This window comes from Erpetoichthys calabaricus, chromosome 16 (assembly GCF_900747795.2).
Source record: "Erpetoichthys calabaricus chromosome 16, fErpCal1.3, whole genome shotgun sequence".
Taxonomy (NCBI): Eukaryota; Metazoa; Chordata; class Cladistia; order Polypteriformes; family Polypteridae; genus Erpetoichthys; species Erpetoichthys calabaricus.
In genome coordinates, this window is record NC_041409.2 from 68,186,539 (window position 1) to 68,203,261 (window position 16,723).

The following is a 16,723-nucleotide window of genomic DNA, read 5'->3' on the forward strand; positions in this document are numbered from 1 at the left end:
CTCTAAGGTCACATACTATACCTAATGTGATATGTTCACCTGACAGAGGGACTCACAAAGCAACCCTATCATTGAAACACTAAAATATTTCATATATGCTCTAAACCAGTCCAAAAAAACAGACGAGCGTATAAAGTTTACATACTTTCTTCTAGCAAAGAAGCACTTTTGGCTTCATTTGCTCAGCTGATGAGGTGAATTAAGAAGGTCAGTGTCAAGTAAAGTTTAATGAGTAAACAAAACATTTTAAATTATACCTAGTTTTTTATTCTTTAGAGATTTAGAATCTTTTTATATTAACAAAACAAAGTTCTTATCAAAATGGTTGGTTTTATTCATAAACAAGCAACACAGGGAGAGATAAATCTATGAGACCCTCAAGGCAAGGAAGTAAGCAGATAAAAAGTTAGGAGACCTCAAGGTAAGGAAGTAAATTAAACAGAAACCTGACTCATTCGGACTGACCAAATGGATATTCACTCTGCCAAGTATACAGTCCACTAGCACTCACCAAAAACCCCACAATACCCGCACTAAACATTTGAGGACACTGTCTCCCTAACTACTTAAGTCTGCATTCTCAATTCCAAGTTCTAAGCTCCCTAGTCGAAAGTCGCTTTTACACTCCCTCTCAACTGGGGCAATCGGGACAACCCGGAAAGTGAACTATGAGGTCAGGAATACTTTCCTAGAATAACTGTGGCACATATTGAATTGCCCCTCTCTGGTGGTCAAAGGACATTCTGCATCCTGGAGTCTCATATAGAACCTAAAAGGTATGTTATAATAAACTCTCACTAGAGTCTCTGGGGCAAGACAGACCCCTAGCAGATGCTGAAATATGTTACGGTCATAACAAGACCTCTGGTTAAAGTGTATAACTGAACTCTAATGGACATTAGCATCACCAAGGATTCACCTAACCAAATATATACCATAGGATTCTGAGTTTTCTGACTATTCTTCCTTTGTTTCGTACACTTTTCTCATAACCCCTACTTGCATAAATACTTTCTAGTATTGTAAATAAAGTAAAAAAATCTGTCTTTTAAAAAAAGGAGTAAGACACAGAAAGAAACATTTATGGCTACATAGAGAAAACCTGCGCATAATGAAATTAAATGTTTGACAAAAATGGGTAGATTTTAAGACAAGGCTAAAGCAAATCAATACGTCTCTTGAGTAGTCTTCCCCAAAACCCAATTCCTGTTCACATAACTAACCTTAAGCGTAAGAGACCGTGTTTTACTATATAAAGCCATTGATAAATAAGCATAAAGCATCCTAAAGAGACAAAAAATTTAAAAGGTTTTAGCCTTATTTTATCTGTTTTCATAGTTATTAATCCCATGTCAAAACAATTCAAAATCATGAAATTATTAAAATATTAGCTTATTTGTGATGAAACGTGTAGTTTTACAAAATCTATTAACATTTAATAATTAAGGAGCATAAGACTGACAAACCCAAGTATAAAACATTAAATGTCTGTGAAAAGACAACAACATTTATATTGCCTGTTATGGAGACTGACCTTTGCCTACAATTACAACAGTGTCTTCTGACATTCCACTTCCTGAGATATTATCCTGATTACCAATGTGCTGAGCACTACTTGCGGAGATGTATATTCCTGAAAATATAAAAAGGATGGTCCAGCATAGTTATGTCTGTGCAGGCAAACTTACTTTACTTACTTCATAAGGAATTCAACTATTTACAATTATTTTTCATGATATAGAGTATCAGCATTTCAACATAGAGTTTAGTTGGCAAAAGACTATTATATGGAATTTATGATTTCTTTTATGCCAAATATACATAATGCTATGTACTCCTATCTTGCTGACAAAAATAATACAGTTTAAGTCAGTGTATTAGTTACAGTGAACAAATTATGTAGTTGCAAATTACTTACACACAGCCTTCACAAAGTCCAGATAAAAGCTTAGAATTAGAAAATGCAACTTTCAGACATCAACTACTTAGACTAAGGTTAAAGAAAATGTAAGGATGATAACAAGAAAGAGGAAAACAAAACCATTAAAAAATAGCAATTGGTAATACTAAAATATCAGTGCTCTCTAGGTGTTTCTGTGGCCACAACACTGAAACAACTAAAGATGGCAATTTAAAAATTTGTTATCATATTCTTTAAAACTACTGGAAGCACTGTGTAAAGTCTGAGAAAAATAGACACATCCAAAGATATGTCAACATTAGAACATGAGTAAAGTTAGTAACACTTTTCTTTAAAATGGTTAGGATGTTAGATGTTCAGACATAATGAAAGATATAAATTCACGTAATAAATACTACTTTAGCATTTTTCTTTGGTAATATCAAGTATTTCCTCTATAATTAAACCACAAAAAAAAACCAAATGCAGCTTTATTGCTCAGCTTATTTTTTTTCAGAAATCTTTTTAGGTTGGGGCTATCCAAACACCTTTCTTTTATTTTGCTATTTCTTTCTGTCACCTTCAGGTGTGTTTGTGTGTGTTTTCTTGAGTTGGGCATCATGTGGTATAGGGTTCATTTTTCAAGTATTATTGTTATGTGTTCCAAAAGATGTATTTGTTATGAAAATATATTAATGATAAGACAAATAACATATGAAACAAAATTATATTTTCATCTCAAATGGCTTTATTCTCATAAGTATCTTTGTTGTGATGTCAATAATTCCACCAGAAAAAAAATTCAACAATAACAAGCTAAATAAATTATGGAAAAATTCCTGGATTTTACAAAAGAATAAACACATGTTGATAATGGGAGTCTAACAATGAAATTTTCTGTCTTAATTCATGATTTGTGGCAATTATCACCAGTTCCCATGTGAGTGAAGTGATGTACATAGTGCACTAATCCAAAACAGTTCATACTGTGCTCGACAAATCTATAGCACATAAGGGTAAGTGAAGATTATGGCATGTTGCATTTATTGACATGGACAAATAAACTAGGGCGGCACGGTGGTGCAGTGGTAGCGCTGCTGACTCGCAGTAAGGAGAACGTGGTTTGCTTCCCGTGTCCTCCCTGCATGGAGTTTACATGTTCTCCCTGTGTCTGCGTGGGTTTCCTCCGGGTGCTCCGGTTTCCTCCCACAGTCCAAAGACATGCAGGTTAGGTGCATTGGCGATCCTAAATTGTCCTTAGTGTGTGCTTGGTGTATGTGTGTGTGCCCTGCGGTGGGCTGGCGCCCTGCCCGGGATTTGTTCCTGCCTTGCGCCCTGTGTTGGCTGGGATTGGCTCCAGCAGACCCCCGTGACCCTGCGTTGTTAGGATATAGCGGGTTGGATAATGACTGACTGACTGACAAACTAAAACAGCTTGTAAGGATTGTGTACCTTATTTGGACTTCAAGTGAGTTTCATTTACTGGTAAGTATGTTTTTGTTATTGTTTGTTGAGGTACATTCATTGGATCACCAACAGAGCACTGTGTTTCAGAGACTTTTCTACAATGGGAAGATGACTTATATTTTTATATTACTGTAAAAACAATTTTAAAAAACTCCATCACACACATAGATCTATGGTTCACCCCATAAACAGCTTGCTGTATGAAAACAAGAAAGCTTTCCAGCCTTGGCTGGTGATGCATTCAAGAAACAGAACACACTTGTCTCATACTGGATGTGCACAGGTTCTGAAAATACTAGATATATGAAATCGTAATTATCGAATACTAGCAAAATACCCGCGCTTCGCAGCGGAGAAGTAGTGTGTTAAAGAGGTTATGTAAACATATATATACATAAACATATATACATATATATATATACATATACACATCCACATATATACATACATATATCAACATATATATACACATACAGACACATATATACATATACATATTTGTATATCTACATATATATACACATATATACATATACTTATTTGTATATCTACATATATATACACATATATACATATACATATTTGTATATCTACATATATATACACATATATACATACATATGTATCTACATACATACACATATATCTATCTATCTATCTATATATATATATACACATACATACCTATCTATCTATATATATATATATATATAGCTGATTACCCAGTGGATTCGCTCACTGAGTGCAAGAGAAAAAAATAAAATGTATGTATAAAATAAGTTTAATTGCCAAATTTATTTTTCCACAAATAAAGGGCACTTACAATAACATAGAAATCAATATAAACAACATTAACATCATTATCATATGAGAATATGAAGTAATATATAAGAAGCACATTGCATATAAATATAAATTATTAAACAGTAAAATGTGCTTGTATAATACGCTACCGTGGCTATTCGTTTGTCTGTCCAGGATTTTAAATCACCTGTAGCTCGCAAACCGTTTCACCTATTGACTTGAAATTTGGTACACATATACTACGTCACGTCTACTATTCGCTTTCCCACACATATGAACAAATATATATATATATATATATATATATATATATATATATATATATATATATATATATATATATATATATACACATACATATACACACACATACACATATATACATATACATACATAGTGCGTTGCAACACGGGCTGCGATTGTTACATGGGAGGGAGAGGACAAATCACAGCTTCCCGCTTTCTAATCGGGCTTGTGATTGCTGCTTTGACGGATGCCCAGATCCCACAGTATTTCCCCTTAGGAGAGGCGTTAGGCAAGTGTAATTGAATAGCGGTGCTGCAAGTTATTGCTCTTTTTATCTTTATTTTATTTTATTGTAGAGTCAACTCACAGCTGCGCGCACCAGTGCGTGCGTGGCGGATGCGTACGGCTGACGTTTTCATTGTGTAGCACCTCCGCTAATCATTCTTGAGGCAGATTGAAGACTTAAGTGCCAGCTTAAGTGAAAAATTAAAGAAAACATACTAAGTTTTAAAAAAAATCAGTTTTAACGGGAAAAGATGCCGACGAAAGAAGAGAAGCAGCGGGACGCTAGGGTGAAGAGCTGCTCATTAAGCAGCAAGCTCATCAACCTCTGAGCAAACGAATGGTAAACGTACAGAGAAAGAGGATAAATACTATGAATGGTCATGTCAAGTATATTCACTCGACGTTATCGTGCAGTGCGCTGTTACTGGTATTTTGATAAAAGAATCTGAATAACATATAAGAAGCGTATAAATTATTAAACAGTAAAACATTAACATTTAAGAAGTAAAGATACATTGAGTACTACTGTAGTGCTTTCGGGTATAGTACATTTTTTGTTTGCCCATTACATGCATAAATGTATACATTTTTTGGTGTACCTACCCAAGAACACGCGACATGACCCGGCAGTTAAAAATGTATCGCTCCAGCAATTTTAACTCTGTTACAAAGTCATCTAATATGGTATTGCAAACAGCAGCGGGAGCGTTTCTATAAACTCAATTTAAACTTACTGTTTACACCGTGCTTTGAAGATGCATAGTATGCGACACGTGTTTCGCCGTAATTGTGGGCTCATTAGGAGTACACAGTCACTGCACTCCCTTACTGGAATCGATCCTCGGACGTAGAGGCCAAGCCCCTAACGTTGTGCTACGGTGTGTGGTTCGTTCATTTGACAGCATGTAGATCGGGGTAATTACATTGCAGGCATTCGTAGTCTGATTCACAATCTGATTGTATGGGTGGTTACCTACCAGGTAACGGTTGTGGTTGGTGAGCAAGTCGGCTAACTTCTGCCACGGTGCCCTCTTTCAGTTGCGAGAAGCAGATCATACAATGGTTGAAATAGTTTAATATATATAGCAAAATCACCGCGCTTCGCAGGGGCGAATATGGTATTGCAAATGGCAGCGTTTCTATAAACTTAATTTGAAGTTACGGTTTATACCGTGCTTTGTTTCATATTCTTTTCCTACTTTATCAATTGTGTAATGTGTTTTTTGAACAGGTTTGATTCATGCAAGTGATCACTCCTGCTGCGTTCAGTCACTTCACGTGAGCCGCTCTCTTGTGTGATGTTGTGATGTCCACGGGTTTATTTAATGTTAGCTAAGACCCGGCAGTTAAAACTTTCTCGCTACAGCAATTTTAACTCTGTTACAAAGTGATGCAAACTCTCGTTTATACCTCGTGTCTTCTCATTAAACTTGTATCTCGCGAATATGGCATTGCAAACGGCAGCGGGAGCGTTTGTATAAAGTTAATTTAAGGTTAGGTTTATACCGTGCTTTTTTATACCTCGTGTCTTCTCATTAAACTTGTATCTCGCGAATATGGTATTGCAAACGGCAGCGGGAGCGTTTCTATAAAGTAAATTTAGACTTACGGTTTACACCGTGCTTTTTTATACCTCGTGTCTTATGAAGATGCTTGTATGCGTCACTCACTCGCTTCTTATTGTTTCGCTGCCTTGTCAATTGTGTAATGAGTGTTTTCTTCAGCGCTCTTTGGGGCTCCTCCTTCTTTTCTACGTACTGAGTTCACAGTCAGTTCACGTGATTACGTGGGAGGCGTGATGACGCGGCACGCAACTCAGTCTCCTACGGCCATCTTGCTGCCTTCCATTACAGTATATGGACAAAAAAGAGGTTCCAGTTATGACCATTACGCGTATAATTTTGAAATGAAACCTGCCTAACTTTTGTAAGTAAGCTGTAAGGAATGAGCCTGCCAAATTTCAGCCTTCCACCTACACGGGAAGTTGGACAATTAGTGATGAGTGAGTCAGTCAGTCAGTGAGTGAGTGAGTGAGTCAGTCAGTGAGGGCTTTGCCTTTTATTATTATAGATGATGGCAAACAACAATGTAGTACACATCAACTTAATGTTTTGTGAAGCATGAAGTCAGCCATTTACAGTTGAAGTGTTAATTAAGCTTTAAAAATGTCAATTAAATTTTAACAACCTAGTTTGATTTGCTCAAGTGACAATTGTGGATCTATAATAATAAAAGGCAAAGCCCTCACTGACTCACTGACTGACTCACTCACTGACTGACTGACTCATCACTAATTCTCCAACTTCCCGTGTAGGTGGAAGGCTGAAATTTGGCAGGCTCATTCCTTACAGCTTACTTACAAAAGTTAGGCAGGTTTCATTTCGAAATTCAAAGCGTAATGGTCATAACTGGAACATATTTTTTGTCCATACACTGTAATGGAGGAGGCGGAGTCATGTATCGCGTCATCACGCCTCCTACGTAATCACGTGAACTAAAAACAAGGAAGAGATTTACAGCACGAGTCACACGCGGGAACGAAGGTAAATGCCGTTAATTTTTGACTGTCTTTTAATACTGTGTAAGCATACATATTAACACATGTGCAATTAAACGTGTGCATTTACGGGGTGATTTCTCAGGCTTAAAAGCTCACCTTTTATCAAATGCAGGAACAAAGGTAACTGACGTTGTTCACTGTCTTTTAATACTGTGTAACCATACATATTAACACATGTGCAATTAAACGTGTGCATTTACAGGGTGATTTCTCAGGCTTAAAAGCTCGCCTTTTACTAAAAAGGTAAATGCAAAACTATTTTCAATCAGTTTATTGAAACGCTCCCGTTAAGGATTGCAATAACATATTCGCGAGATAAAAGAACGAAGTAGGGGGAAATGGAGGAACAGCCGCAAACAGCGAAGAGCAAAAAATTAATTAAACAATTGAGAACGGAGCGAGTGAAGCATACAAGCATGTTCATAAGGGAAACAAAGCACGGTGTAAAACGTAAGTTTAAATTAAGTTTATAGAAACGCTCCCGCTGCGGATTGCAATAACATATTCGTGAGATAAAAGTTTAATGAGAAGACACGAGGTATAAACGAACCACACGCCGTGGCGCAACGTTAGGGGCAACAGTTTCAACCATTCTATGATCTGCTTCTCGCAACTGAAAGACGGCACATGGCGGATGTTAGCCGACTTGCTGACCGCAACGTTAGGGGCTTCAACTATGGCGCTGACGCCACATCTCAGTGCCAACACTTTGCAGACTCTACTTAAAAGACACGCCCTCCTCACTGGACAGTTAAAAAGACCAATCAAACTAACGATGACATCAAGTATTACCCAATCAAAAGTAGGAAAGGAGGCATCTTCATAAAATGCGTGTGGGATGATTTGCATGACACGCTGCTTTAAAAAAAAAATGATAAAAAAAATACGGGATAAATCCCGTCCAGTATTGATTCAAAACGGGACGCGCAATTTCATTCTCAAACGCGGCACGATTCCATATTTTAAAGGACGGGTGGCAACCCTACAGTGCCAGGTAACCACCCATACAATCAGATTGTGATTCAGACTAGGAATGCAATGAATGTAATTACCCCGATCTACATACAAGGCGAAAGTCTTGCAACATTCAAAGATGATGGTTTGGGATAATTAGTACTTATTAAGTACACCATGGAACATAAAAGAGCTTATGAAGCCTTGAACCGAAAAAAGCAAGATCTCCGAGATCGTAAAAAAAAAAAAGGAGGTAATGTCGTTTTACTCGCTGTAGATTTTAGTCAGACATTACCAGTTATTCCACGAGGGAGACCAGCAGATGAACTCAACGCGTGTTTAAAATCCATGCTTCTCCCACGGTCGGTTATATGTCGTGTGTTCTCGGGTAGGTACACCAAAAAAATGTATACATTTAAGCATGTAATGGGCAAAGAAAAAATGAGGTATACCCGAAGGCACTGCAGTAGTACTCAATGTAACTTTACTTCTTAAATGTTAATGTTTTACTGTTTAATAATTTATACGCTTCTTATATATTGTTCAAATTCTTTTATCAAAATACCAGTGACAGCGCAATGCACGATAACATGGAGTGAATACACCATACGCATCTGCCCACGGCCGCCCTGGTGTGCGCAGATAGGAGTTGATTCTAAAATAAAATAAACATAAAAAGAGTAATACATTCATCACCCATAAAGCGGATAGCAGACGTGACGTATTATATGTGTACCAGATTTCAAGTCAATACGTGAAACGGTTTGCAAGCTACATGTGATTTAAAATCCTGGACAGACCAACGAAAAGCCACGGTAGCAAATTATAGAAGAAGATTTTACTGTTTAATAATTTATATTTATATGAAATGTGCTTCTTATATATTACGTCATATTCTCATATGATAATGATGTTAATGTTGTTTATATTGATTTCTATGTTATTGTAAGTGCATCTATGTGTGTATATGTATGTATGTATGTATGTGTATATATATATATATATATATATATATATATATATATAAAAAATATATATATAAAAAATGTGTGTATATGTGTATATGTATATATATATGACAGCAACACTCATAACAATCACAACACAATTACATTGACAATCATGTTACGTTATTTTTAAAATGTTTCCTTTACTTTTTCATAACCTCTTTAACACACTACTTCTCCGCTGCGAATCGCGGGTATTTTGCTAGTAGTACAATATACTGAAATCAGTTAGCCAGTTGTAACTAGCTGGCATTCTATAAAACAAACCAGAAATTGATATTTGACATTAAAATATAAATATGTGCATCTCTCTTTAGTATTAAGGTATATGATAACAGGACCACTCGCAGTTTTACATATTTTTTAATCCTTTTTGGAAATTTCAGAATCACTAAAACATATCCTTAAGTTACTTCTGCAGTAGCTTTCATCATGCATAGGAACAAGACATAACCATCTTAATGCTAGTATAAAGGACGTGACCATTTTATTGCTAGTATAAAGAAGACATAAGTGTCCTATAAATCAAACATATTATACTTATTTCAAATTAATTCCATGAGATAATGTGTTATCAATATATCATTGCCTGAGATGCATGTCTGATACACAATCAGTGTCTTCCAATCTTCTTAAAGAGAGTATTTATTTTATTTTTACCATCTACAGTTTCATAATAACAATATGATTGGGAATATACCAAATGAGGGTTTTTTCATAGAACAGTGATTCGTTAAATTTCATAGCAAATCTTTTTATTTGTTGCTTTTCCTGTTTTTTAATTACTAGTTTTAGGTTTACAGTTTACAGAATGCAACAACAGATTTAAAAAAATGCTTTTAAAGTGCACCATTCTATATTTCAAAGCAACCTGTTGCTTTGGTATTATACCTCATTAGAAACAGCTAATACCATTCCTAATCAGAACAGATTAAAATTGCCAGTCATCAAATGATTTAACACATCATAATTTGGAGAGTGGAATAAAACAATCTGGAAAGCAAAAAACTTCTGAGTGATGTATACAGCATTATTGTTAAGGAGAAACAAAGAAAGTGATGTATGCTCATACTCACCCTTGGCTTGCTTTGTGGCTTTCTGCTGCTCTTTAGTGACATGCATTTTAGAAAAGGGAGGAGAGGAGTCCCTTTGTCTGCCCTCTTCTTGCTCTACTACTCCATTGGCATACCCCATTCTCTGCCCAATAATGCTAACGTCTGTAGTTGCTTTATCTCGGGAAATAACACCTGAAAATAAAATGCATTTAAATGTAAATGTTTTGCCCTATGCAATTTTATTACATATTTTGGAAATCAGTGACAATTTAAACAGTTAAAAATGTAAATAATCCATATTAACGTTGTTGATTTTCATTTATAAAATGGTATTCTCTGCTGCCGCTAATAGGCCTCTGAGTAGGCATCTCTGATTGTTACACTTGAGGGTAAAGGGTAGCTTAGGATCAGACATTAATATAAAGGAAACATGTTAAGTGCAATGAACAATGAGTAGTCACAACTCTGGGGTCAAATTAACAGATAAGGGCACATAGAATACCAGCGCCAGTTACAGGGTTGTAAAAATTAGAGGTTATTTACACTTAAAAACAGTAATGTGTTGTAACTGCTATGGAAATAAATTATGAATGTTTCTCCAATGTTCCCATGCATTGTAACTGTTGATGTATAAAAGGAGAACTGCCAAGAACTATGACTATGACTGTCAAGTCAAAATTTTTCTTTTCTTTATAAAATTTTCCTCCTCTTTAGTCATTCTGCTGTGTTTTCAGAGCATAGTGTGTGTGTATGTCTATATATCTATCTATCTATACAGTACATACCCAGGGAAAGACAAACTCATTTATAAAACCTACTAATACAAATAACATTGCATAGGAAGTTATGTAAGGGAAAAAAAAAACAAAGGCCAAATGAACCAATGTTCCTATTCAGAAAGTCCAATACATCTGAATTACTAAAACTGCAAATGAAAACAATTTTTTTTTAACATATTCTTTTTTTATTTTAGCAGTAGCATATACCTCCTTGAGCAGAAAATGCTACATCTCGCACTGTAAACTGTATACAACAATGTATTTTTTTTTATTATTTGAAGACCTGGCTAAGTAAGATGGCATTCATATTGGATCTGTGTTCCTATTTATACTTGTACTTAAAAGGAAATTGGCAAAATATAAATTTCTTAATCTGATTTTTATTAAGTGGGCTTGCTGGAGAGAATTTTTACATGAGTTACCTTGGATTGGAGTGTAGTCCATGGCATGGGAAGATTTAACTTGGCCAGAGGAAACTCTTGGTACATGCATTCTTGGAGTCAAAGGAGAATTACGGCCAGACCTGAAAAAAGCATAACAAATACACCAAAGTGAAAATAAAATTGAGAAATTAACTTAATAGTAATAACTAAGTTCTACATATTTAAAATTATGATACTACACACCTTGAACATGTATAACAATCTTATAGCAGGGAGATTGACGGACATACAATAATTAGAAAAATAACATTTTATTTATCTATCTCTTTACTCTGTACACCTTAGACAATGAATAGTCTGAACTTATGGGGTTTATTGATAAGGGGGTGAGACAGAGTACAGGAGTTAGGGGGAAAAAGACAGCAAAGGAGAAAATTAAAACAGTGTTATTATGAACAATGCTGCACATCTTCTCTCAGACACACCAACACTAAGGACGTTCAGTCAATAAGTTATCCAGCAGAAATGTGTCAAGAAATGCAATCACAACTCCTTTATGCCAACAGCAATACGCCTGTACATGTTTTCTTTTTTTTTTTCTTTAATTTTCTTCCTTTTTAGGCATTCTGCTGTATGTATCTACCTATCTATCGAAAAGAGCAACTGTAAAAAGCCAAATGTTCCCTGTGGACAAAGTTCTACCTTCCATCTATCTATCTTAAGTAAATAATTTAAAAAAGTACCTGAGGAATTGTTTTCACTTTGACATTTTAATCTTTTGTAGCTTCAACAAAACTATGTGTTCTAACAATAAAATCTGAAAAGCACAAGGGGGATCTTATTTGAGAAAATACATCATGATTCCTGTCTATGATGCACTTTGTCAATCCCATTAACAGTGTGGCAGATGGCTGGGGCCCTTGCCCAGCTGGGATGCCCCTATAATGGAAGGTCTAGGGGAGTGCAAATCCAGACCATTATCTCCCCTAGAGTGCTAGAGGGTAGCCCTACTGGCATGCAGCAGTGCCACAGGTTTGGAGCACGAAAGTTTAATCCTGATTAGGCCCGTGGCCACCACCAAGGGGCGCCTGGAGAACTGCTGAGCCCTTGTTTGCAGCACTTCTGCCACACCTGGAAGTACTGCCGGAAGTAGGTCAACAAGCACCTGGAGCACCTCCTGGTGCCTTATAAAAGGAGCTAGTGGCCACTACTCGGACAGCCAGAGACTGGAGGAAGCGGATGAAGCTTGAGGGAGGAGTGGAAGAAAGAAAGCAAGACTGTGAACCGTGTACTTTGGTGTTCTGTGCTGTGCTCTGGGGAGCAAGAAAAGCATCTCCACTCTGTAAATAAGTGTGCTGTGTGCTGCACTACTGTCTGTGCCTATCTGTGTCGGGTTAGGGCGGCTGTACACCTTGGTGGTCCACAGCAGTAAGGAATAAATGATTATATTTTCATGCCAAAATGATTATAGCATAACACTTAATCGTGCATGATTTTGTCCAAGCCCCTGATTTCATGTGAGAAAAAAAAAACAACAGCAGAATTCTAAAGGATTTCTGCACCCAAAACTAACATTTCTACAGGTGCCAGTAAACAACTTCTAGCTAAATAATCTTCTGAAAGAAAAAAGAAAAATCACCAATTTGTCAACTGCAATGTATTATTTTGGAAACCTAGTCCACATACTCAAGGAGATGATTTTAATAATTACTTATAATCAATTAAGATTGAATTAAACACCGTGCTTCCTCTCCTGTTGGCCTGTACAAGAATAACAATAACTTTTTTATACAAGTCCCTGTTACTTAGTTTCTTGTGGGTGTTTATCATCTATGTACACAAGAGCCAGTTTCATCTATTCTTAATTGGCAACAGTTTATGAAAGTCTTTTTACTCTGCTATAAACAAGACTTCCAACATATTTCATATCTGCTCTAAATTGATTGCATATAAACAAGTCTAGAACATAAATGCTAGTCACAGGTGGTGTGAAAGGTAGTGGTTAATTACACTTAAAATGACAATGTGAGGCCTCTGTAGCAATTGCTAAAAAAGAAAATGTTTATGTTTACCAAAAGTTCTCTTCTCTGTAACTTTTGATATATGAGAGGAGAACCCGACAGCCCCAGGAAAACTAAGCCCATTTCCAAAATCTACAGACAGACATGCCATATATATTTCATGTGATTTCAATATCTGGTCTGAATTTTTTTTCTAGCATTTTCCTTTATTATGTATAGCATGGTCCAATATCCTCAAACTTATGCTCAATCACTAAACTGAGTAGTGATGGAATTTGTCGCTGTATCGCCGGTTTGCACTTTTACGTAATCAAAAGTTTTTAACACATATTTCAACATTTCATTTGTCAATAACTACCAATATACACAGCTTTAGTGGCTACAAACATTGTGGAAAAGATTCAGTATGAACCCTTCTCCAAACCCACCATCCAAAGTGTGTTCCAAAAGTGAGATAGGGACTTTATGCACATGTTTTGGCATTGCCCACCAATGGTCTCCTTTTACAAAGATGTTTCCTTAGCCCTTGTTTAATACCAATAAATGCAATACAGTACTTCCTGCTCCCATCTGATTTTTATTTTACTGATCCCTATTGCACTCACTCTTAACTTCTCCCAGAAACAATTATTATTGTTGGGCTATGTTGCAGCAAGACCACTTTTAGCCTCTCACTGGAAGCCCCCTTTAGTGCTCAGGCACTGCCCTATTGGATTTTCCAATTTAGGTCACTTGGAATTACTCAGCAAGGATTACTGATGTTCCTAATCAGATGTCAATTATCCAAAAAGATTTTAAAAGAGAAGCTACAGAACATTCAAGTTTGTTTTTGTAACTTTACTGTATCTTTTGGTTATTTAAATACATTGGTAATCTGTGGGGTAGGGATTTATAGTCCTATGTAATATGCTTTAAAAACTTGAAAAATCACGCTTTGTTCAGCTTTTGTAATTTTGTGTTGTTGCTTGGTATGAATAAAAAAAAAAAAAACTGACCAATGCTGCTGTGAATGGTAATACTGTATCCCATTAAACCAGTACTGTATTTCATATGAAATTTCCATTTTACAGCTTTCATGTCAGTAGTAAAAAATAAAATAATAAAATTTCATGAATCTTAAATAAATTAGCCGAAACAATCACTTTCACTTGGGAAGCATGTTGACACAATGGTTAGCACTGCTGTTTAATGGATCTAGCATGCTGGGTTTGAATCCTGTGACCAGCCATTGTCTGTGTGGAGTTTGTACATTCTCTTGCTGCCTGCATAGGTTTGTTTTCTAGATTCTATCATTTTCCTTTAATATTCCCAAAGGAAAGTGTGTAAGGTGTTTTGCAATTCTAAATTAGCCTGATGTGAGTGTGGATGCATGCATGAACATGCCCTCCAATGAAGCAGCACCTTGTGCAGTTCCTAACTTGTGCTTGATGCTGCCAGGATAAGTTTTATCCATGTGTGATCTTGAATTGGATTAAGCAGACTTGTGAATGTTAATACTTCAATTTACTTTGTTGTAATTATCAAATGCACCTTATACACAGGGAAAGAAACAAAGGATTGGTCATTAATAATAAATACAAAATCATTCATTTACAAGTTTTCAAGTTCTTAGGATGTGCCTGTGGTAGCTTTATGATACTATACAAAACTGAACACCTTTATGCATATCAAATATAATTAAAAAGGGATATTTCAGTATTTTTTTTATACATAGTCTATTTCATATATCACGAAACCTGATTGTTACTGACATGAATATGTAAAATGGAAACATAGTACTGGAACACACACTGAACAAAACTTACTTGCTCACTTTAAAAAGCGTTTAAACCATAAGATCAACATAAGTGAGTCAATTATACAGAGAGAGAAGTAATTTTCAAAGTACAGTATATGTAATCTAGATACCTTTGGGAAAGTACCCTTTCAAGCTATAAGCACGCTGGGATTACTCATGTCAATATATTTATTTTAACTTCATTACTAACACCAAAATTACAATAATACAACATTGGGTCCATAGGAACAAGATTTTAACATTTAACCCTCTTCCATTCATCCAACTGTCCATGTTGTACTCTGCTTTTCAAGTTGTGGGTTACAGGGTGTCAAAGACTTAATAGGTAAAATATTTATTAAATTAATACACATATTACTTTTGCAATCTCAACATTTTAATTTGCTTAATTTGAAGAGGGCTTAAAAAGACTTTTATTAGTATCCTATAGTTAGGCCTAAAGAATATACTCACCCAGTCCTTCTACTGCGTGGAGTAGTTGCTGATGGAGAGATGAGAGAGTCCTGCAGGCTGTAAACACCACTTTCGCTGACAGGGCTGGTGAAAGGTGATGAAGTACGACAAGGAGAGTCCAAAGTCAGCTCTGACTTAAATGCTGAATCTGGGCTGTCAGGGTCTGAAACACTTCCACTCATTTTTGCCCTTTTCTTGGCTGCACTATTGCGAACAGACCGCAGGGAACTAATCATCTAAAAGAAACAGATGTTTTATTTCAGAGCAAGTCATTGCTTCAGTTATGGTATTGTATACATTTTTGAAACTATAACACAAAAATGACCCAAACTGTTTTAACTGAGCTGCCAGTTTATGAATGTATTAACAATTAAATCCCCGAGTTTTCATGTCATGTTTGTTTCTGCAGAAGATTTAAGGTTATGCAATTAACTGTATAATTACAGAGTACCTAGGTGTTATCACCTTGTACTTACTATGTAATACAATATAACGGTATAATTAGGTACTCAGTTGTAATTTATTCCATAATTTTTACAAGTATGTATATATATAAATTGTGGAATAATAATTATAACTGAGTGCTTAACCACAGCAATACATTGTGTTACACAGTAAATACAAGGTAATAACATCTAATTACACTGTAATTATACAGGTCATGGTAAGTACAGCATAATTAGGAACACCTAATCTAAACTGATACCGATTTAAGGTAGCCAGCTTTCCTTTTAGTCACTAGTTATCATTGTTGAGTAAAAGGACAGGTTTACATTAAAAGGTTCTCAACTTGGAGAGCCACAACTTTTCTACAGTGACCACCAATTTTCATCCCAGGCATTTTCTTTTCAGAGAAAAAGACAATTATTGATGTAAAACAATTTATGCCTTCTTTGGAAGTGTGAAACTGTGCTGGAAAGTCATCATGGTCAAGTGATTTAACATCACCAGAGATTTCTATTTGTAACATACCCAGGCAATGAGATCAGTAACTTTGGTTGCCAAGTTTGA

General features: G+C 35.8%; 1 protein-coding gene across 1 annotated transcript in view; it reads right to left on the reverse strand.

The window, feature by feature from the left end:
• LOC114666504 (TOG array regulator of axonemal microtubules protein 1) overlaps window positions 1-16,723 on the reverse strand; it is a 114,131-nt gene that overhangs the window by 31,470 nt on the left and 65,938 nt on the right. Inside the window, 4 exon segments of the mRNA XM_051919905.1 lie at window positions 1,535-1,633; window positions 10,300-10,470; window positions 11,480-11,580; window positions 15,713-15,948. Coding sequence (XP_051775865.1) covers window positions 1,535-1,633; window positions 10,300-10,470; window positions 11,480-11,580; window positions 15,713-15,948 — 607 coding nt within the window.